This window comes from Dinoponera quadriceps, unplaced genomic scaffold, assembly GCF_001313825.1.
Source record: "Dinoponera quadriceps isolate SergipeBrazil2010 unplaced genomic scaffold, ASM131382v1 scaffold351, whole genome shotgun sequence".
Lineage (NCBI taxonomy): Eukaryota > Metazoa > Arthropoda > Insecta > Hymenoptera > Formicidae > Dinoponera > Dinoponera quadriceps.
In genome coordinates this window covers 1-6,786 of record NW_014554455.1, presented here as the reverse complement: position 1 = coordinate 6,786, position 6,786 = coordinate 1, and the positions used below count along the sequence as shown (strand labels likewise).

General features: G+C 33.9%; 1 protein-coding gene across 1 annotated transcript; it reads right to left on the bottom strand.

Annotated features, from left to right (window-relative positions):
• Positions 1-332: 332 nt before the first annotated feature.
• LOC106750265 (ubiquitin thioesterase otubain-like) lies at positions 333-2,704 on the bottom strand. Its single transcript, XM_014630474.1, has 5 exons — positions 2,545-2,704; positions 2,424-2,476; positions 1,844-2,143; positions 1,100-1,303; positions 333-1,031 (listed from the first exon to the last, which is right to left on the bottom strand). The coding sequence occupies exons 1-5, from the start codon at positions 2,585-2,587 to the stop codon at positions 834-836; spliced, it is 798 nt and encodes a 265-aa protein (XP_014485960.1). The 5' UTR covers positions 2,588-2,704; the 3' UTR covers positions 333-833.
• Between the last annotated feature and the right edge of the window lie 4,082 nt (positions 2,705-6,786).

The following is a 6,786-nucleotide window of genomic DNA, read 5'->3' as shown; positions in this document are numbered from 1 at the left end:
TAACAAATTGTTTGGAAAATCAGGGAATTCCCAGGGAATTTTTTTCGAGCTCGAGTAGACAACTTCATAATTATTTTATTGCATATGTAAAAGTTCTACATGATCAATGTGCAAAAACATATTTGTAAATAATATACTGTATAATTTGTTAATTATAAGTTTTAAATTTAAAACTATTCAGACAAATTTATATAAATTATATAATTTGAATAATTATTTACACAATGCTACCTTATTTACATCTTTTTGTCATGAAGTATAAAAGTTAAGGAAGGAAAAAGAAAAAGTAATGGAAAGGAGGAAATTGAGGAAAAAATATAGAAAATACTATATTTGTGTTTCTTCTCTATCATTTATTCCAGACAATTAGTTTTTAAGTTAAAATATTTTATAAGACTTGTGAATATCAGGAAATATATTAACACATACAAATATATTTGTAGAGTTTCAAAAACTCATATTCTGAAATACATAAACCAATCAAAACAAAACCAATTATTCACTTAGGATCAATTTCACAACCTCAAATTAATTTAACCAACCGATTAAATGTTAATTGTGATTGTTTATTTCTGGTCAATTCTATTTAATAATAAATGTAATTGGTCAATTCCAATAGAATAATCAATAGATTAAGTCAATCATAAGTTGTGAAATTAGCCCTAGAGTTAAAAGTGACACATTATCTTGCGTTACATGTAATAAATGCAAATATTGCTGAGAACAAAATGAAACTAATTTTAATTACTATAAATCATTTTTAGAATAGAGTCTGGTAAGAAGTTGGTTTTGTGTAAAAAATAATGAGAAAAATCTGTATAATGCCAAATTTATCAAGGATAAAGAATATCATAATGGCCAGGGCGATATAATAAGTGCACAGCTGGTATGACACCTTCAGGAAAATCATGAGCTGTTACTTCAGTTCCTGCACCTCTATCCATATATCGAACTCTGACACCAGTTCCTAATGCACTGCTCATTGCTATAATATGAATATGGTCAGATTCTTTGTACATTGGTTCGACTTCCTATAAAAAGAAATATTATTTAAGTAAATTTAGCAAAAATTTCAAGATATTAATATCAAGGTACAAACCTGATGACAGAATTCAATAATAGTGCGTTCTCCTTCAATAAAATGTTGGTAGAAATCAGCGTCACGTTGTAATTGACCAGATGTAATTAATCTAAGATATACAACAATATAATCAGAATAACCTTGTTCATTGAATAATTTGTGTAGTTCCATATGACTGGACTCTGTGTCACCACCTCCTACTTTATCAATTACTTCCATAAACTGTAATAAATATGCTTAGTAATAAATCTAATACCGAACTGAATATCATATTATTGATGTCATAATGTCCAATTACTACATACAAGGTGTTCCAAACTGTTCTTAGTTCTTATGGTAAGGAATTAATTATTTCATCTGATCTAATGAACGCACGGGAAAGGATAGACCAGATATTTTATAAAGAAAAATAGAACTTGATTCCGAAAATCTCCTAACAAAGATAAATATCAATTGATTTCTAATGGTAAAATAATATAGCAAGCAGTATGACAAGGCTGTGTACAGCAAAGAAACACACCTCTCACTATCAGTTGATACCCATTATTGCTAGATCTTCAGAAATAATTTTGTTCAGTGTCAAGTCTGTCTTTTTCTGTATGTTCATTAACACAGACAAAATAATGTCTCACTATTGCGAATTGTGCAAAGTGGTACATGACTTTTCTGCTCAGTTTCACCTATTCTACCTTATAAGAACCAAGAAAGGTTTGAGACATCCTGTATATTATAATATTGTCATCTTAAAACAATCTCACTCACTGTGTCGTGAAAGTCTTCAACTGTAAATTGAGGGAAACCTAAAGCTACAAGGCTATCCTTGCTTTTTAAAGCTAAATCTCGAAACTTATCATATTCCTCTTTATTTCCAATTAACTTTTCCAAATAAGCATAACTAAATGCCCTGAAGAAACAGTTACCATCAGGTCTTGTTCTCCTAATATAAGAATATTTTTGAGCCAACGCTTTTGTCTTTGAGAGATAAACCTCATCTTCTTTATATTCTTGTTCTAAACTCTTTAATGGTTCCTTCTCACCAACTAAAGCTATGGATTCTGAGATCTGAAATATAGAAAGAAATTAGGTAGAATAGAAAAAATAGAAATAAATAGAAATTAGAATAGAAAGAAATATAGAAAAAAATCCAATTAAAAATAAGATTTCATGAAAGATTTTATCTCTTTGTTCATTAACATTCAGGAAAGTAATGCTTCAAATAAATAATAAAGCTAACAGTAGCTACATGAATTATACTTTAATATGATAAATTAATAAAGATGATCAAGTGTCCTAATTTATATTTTAAAAATACATTTTGAAATAATATGCATGGCATATTAACCTCCTTCTCGATTCGTCTCTGTTGTTGAAGTATCAACTCATCTTGGTTAACATCTACAATAAAAACCAGAAGATGAATTATTCGATTTAATTACACAATGACGAATTACGGTAAGAAAAACCTGTATTTTCTATGGATTGCTCCTTTAACGGCTTGTCTTCCATATCTCACGAGATTTTGCTCAATTTCACAACTGTCAAATTATTAGTCGTAAATAAAAGCCCAATATTTGTATGTGAAATTGAAAAGATGTTTACCGCTGTGTTTCACGCTCTTAAGTTGGTACCAGAACATAAGCGATATATGTAGTCCGTTCTTTTTAGCTGCACTGCTGAATCAGTGCAATAGGTTAGGGAAAATTCATATCTTGTCAGAAAAGCAGAAAGCAGGAAAAAATTAATTAGAACTTACGCTGATAATTGACAGTTTCTGTTTCAACTACTGCTTTATCTAACTTATTACCAGCGCGAGTTCTGATTGGCTTTAGCTTTTCAGTTTTCTCCTTTTCTGTTAAAGTGTGAATTATCCTTGAGACAAGTATATTTTGGTTGTGTCCCAAAATTCATCGCCAGTGCCAAAAATCTATATTTCATATTATGTATACTATACATTTTTAGCACTGCCAATGAATATTGAAACCTTTCTGAATATACATAACTCTTTAAATCCAATATACTGTAACATCCTCATTTTTTAGGGAGGTACCATTACGATAAGTCCGGCGCTGTAGACATACTGGATTGGTGGAGAGCCTCAGGACAGTATTCATAGTTGGATCTTATATTTAAGATCGTCTCTTTAGTTTATCTCAGATGCTTGGTGGCCAGTGACATGAGTTATAGAGCATCTGAAGATAAACTTAAATATAAAATGCGATTATGAATATCGGTCTCAGTGAATGCGCCAATAATTGTGTTTCGTTATAATTTATTTTCCCCTATATCGCTCTAACAAGAAATTTTTAACTTAATTTTTTTTAAGTGTTTTTAACAAACACCTCTTTTAACAGGTAATAGATTTAATAATCATTCTGGGAAGCTTCATGATTGCTATAAAACATAAAATAACATAAATCAATTACAAGTATTATCAAGTGTGGGAAAAAGTTCGTGGTATTTTTTAGTAAAATTCAAATGTTTTTCTTAGAATATTGAAATCAGTTTGTTCAAACCAAATATGCTCCATTATTTTTTATAATTTTTTGTCATTTTTGGGGCAGAATTATAATCTCATTGTGATAGAACTTCTGTGGTTTCTGGTCGAAAAAACTGCTTCAAATGATTTTCACAGGCCTCTTTTAAAGCCAGCTTTACATCATTAACAAAGTTCTGCAGAGACCTAAACAAATTATAGTCTGAGGATGCTATATCAAGATTATATAGCGGATGCATCAAAACTTCATAGTCAAGCTCTCGCAATTTTCGTCAAGTCATGAAAGATGTGTGTGGTCGAGCGTTGTCGTGATGGAAGACGACACCCCTCCTATGATCAATATCCTATTAATTCTATTAATCCTATTTATTAATTCTGGCTGCTTCCTCTTAATTGCTTGTTGTAATCTCTCCAGTTGTTCACAGTAGAGTTCGGAATTAATTGTTTGACTGGGCGCTAACAGCTCATAGTGAACGATTTCCTTCCAATCTCACCACAAACACAAACAACATCACCTTCTTCGTCGTTAATCCTGATTTTGCAATTGCTTGCGCGTTCTCTCCTTTCTTTATGTGACGGCAATGGCAAGTAGCTTGATGCCGTTTATGCTGCTTGGAGTCTTACCGTAGACTCGTTTCGTGATCTCAAATCGCTTGTGGAATTCTTGATATTAATTGAACTCAACAATTCCGGAGTTTGAGACGTCTTTATTAATACCGTAAACCCACTAGTTATCGCAACCCGCAAGCCATAGTAGAGGCGCGACGCAGAATACAGAGCGGTGGCTTTTCTGAGTCGGAGTAATACACAGAACGATGCGTTCTCTAGCATGGCTCTCGGGCCTCTCGCTTCTAACGAGCGCATATACATATCGCGTAATATCAAGCGTCAACGAGTCAATACAAATAACGTGGGATGGTACCACTTTCCATAATACGTGTCCGATAAAACATTTACGCATTACCCGACCCGTTGGTCCTGAATACTTCTTTTTGGCACGTGTTACCAACGTGATATGTACTTTAACAAATATCACGCATTCTTAAGTAAAGTTCTGAAAACTTTATCCACAATTTTTTCCGGGTTCGATTATCGTACGTGACCCATTTTTCATCACCAGTTATCATTCTCTTCAGAAATTGAATAATTTTATTCCGTTTCAGTAGCGTATCGCAAATATTAATTCAGCCCATTATATTCTTAACACTCAACTCGTGAGAAATCCAAACATGGAGCTTCTTTTTGAATCCAGCTTTGTGTAATTAATTCAAAACTGTTTTGTGGTCGATGCCCAGTTCTCTGGCAATTTCCACACTGCTCACACGCTCAACTTTTTCTATAATTTCATCGGACTTTTCGGTGATTAGTCAACCGAAGCGAGGTTCATCTTTGACATCGAAATTTTCAGTACGAAAGTGAGCAATCCATTTCCGTGATACTGATTTTGATAGAATATCTTCATCGTAAACAGCACAAATTTTTTTACAAACCTGTGCAACGTTCTTGCCTTTATCGTAGTGATACTAAAAAATATAGCAAATTTTGTCCTTATTTATCTCTATTTTCAAAATAATATAACTTTTGACAAATTTCACCGATTTCAATATTTTTCGGCTCAAAACGACTGAAATGTCACGCAAGTCTAGTGTTGTCGATGCGATTAGTAGTTACCAAATGTTGAACATGTAATACCATCTAGTGCCACACGCCACGAACTTTTTCCCATACTTAATATTATCTTAACTAGGCTACTGCACTTCTTAAATTTGCCGACAGAACCATGAAATCTCATCATATTTTCATAGATTATAATCAACAGAATTATGAAGACTTCTCATGCACTAATGAATTAATATAATTGTTAAAGCGAGTTAGCAAGTTACGATTACTAAAGCGGAATAATAAACCGTCAACGTGTCAGGCGATAGATTACGAAATTATATACACTACGTCTCGGAACGCTTTTGAGCTCCGATTACTGTCCCTTTCTTTTTGTTTGACTCGGGTGGGTCCTGCTATGTCTTTTCGAAGCGGCAGTCTGCGTCAGATTGTCGTACAGGCTTCTTCGTGAGTTTGTGAAGTCGCAGTCTCTTTCTATTAAGAAGAAAGAAATCGCATTAACTGAGCGCCGTTCCTTCATCATTGCGTAAGTTTGTCGTTTTTGCAGAATATTACTTATTGTTTGAATGTTGGAATCATTAACGGAAAGCGTTTTATCTCTTTTTATATAACTTTACAACTACTCTGCATATATGTTTAGTTAATATCGCGTATAAACACGAGAATATACATATTATACACATATACTTTTATTATATTATGAATATTTATATATATTTCCATTATAATTTTTTTAATAACTATAAACGCATGCTATCGAATATTTACGCAAACTTAGTTGTGTCTTCACTGTTCTTCGCTTAATCCTTCGCTACATTCATATTCCTATCCCAACGCAGAGCTCTCATATCCCAGATAGCGCTGTGGAGGTTTAGAAGGGATAGCCCGGGAGGAATCTAGGCATGTGTCCACTGAGTACTCGGCACAGAGATTAAGAAAGACTCCTTTATTTCGTAGAGAAACACTAGAACGATGCAGCTCTAACGGCGGGCTAGTCTCCATTGTTTTACTGCCGTACCGCGACAAAGGACTAGCCGTGCAGTGACAAAAGACTAGCTCGCCGGCGTGTGGTGGGGGGCGAGCTCGCATGCAAGCGAGATAGAGTATGGCCGCCACATACACTCCCCTACCAGTGTTAAAAAATTATCTTATGTTAATTTTCAACACGAAAAAATGATACGCAAAGATACAGAAAAGATTGTCTTACACTAAGAAAGGTACTTATAGCTAATAATTCGGTACAACGCACCTGAGATTATATTAATCTCGACTAGAAAACGTACCGGAAGTGAAGACTGTCGGCGTTAAATTAACGCGAAACTTTGCGAAAGAGCCGCTTGTTAGATTAGGATTACCCCGACAACTATTTACAAAATGATATATTAGAGACGGAGTAGAAGAAAATAAATAACTATGCTCGAGTTCGAAAAAGGAAGACGCGTCACAATCACCGAAGACTCCTCTTAAGATTAAAGCGAACATGATAGATCGGACCTTGCACCGCACTGACATTTGTGCTAGTTTTTCTCTTGAGGATAGACAGTACAAACTTAGTTTTCCTATCTGCCGGAGGAGCAACCGAGGTAGTGTG

Bases quoted from the DNA above. Each gene is read 5' to 3' on its own strand.
- LOC106750265 (XM_014630474.1), bottom strand. From the start codon at position 2,587: ATGGAAGACAAGCCGTTAAAGGAGCAATCCATAGAAAATACAG. The intron at 2,477-2,544 runs GTTTTTCTTACC...TTTTTATTGTAG, and splicing joins GCAATCCATAGAAAATACAG to ATGTTAACCAAGATGAGTTG. The intron at 2,144-2,423 runs GTTAATATGCCA...TCTATATTTCAG, and splicing joins AGAGACGAATCGAGAAGGAG to ATCTCAGAATCCATAGCTTT.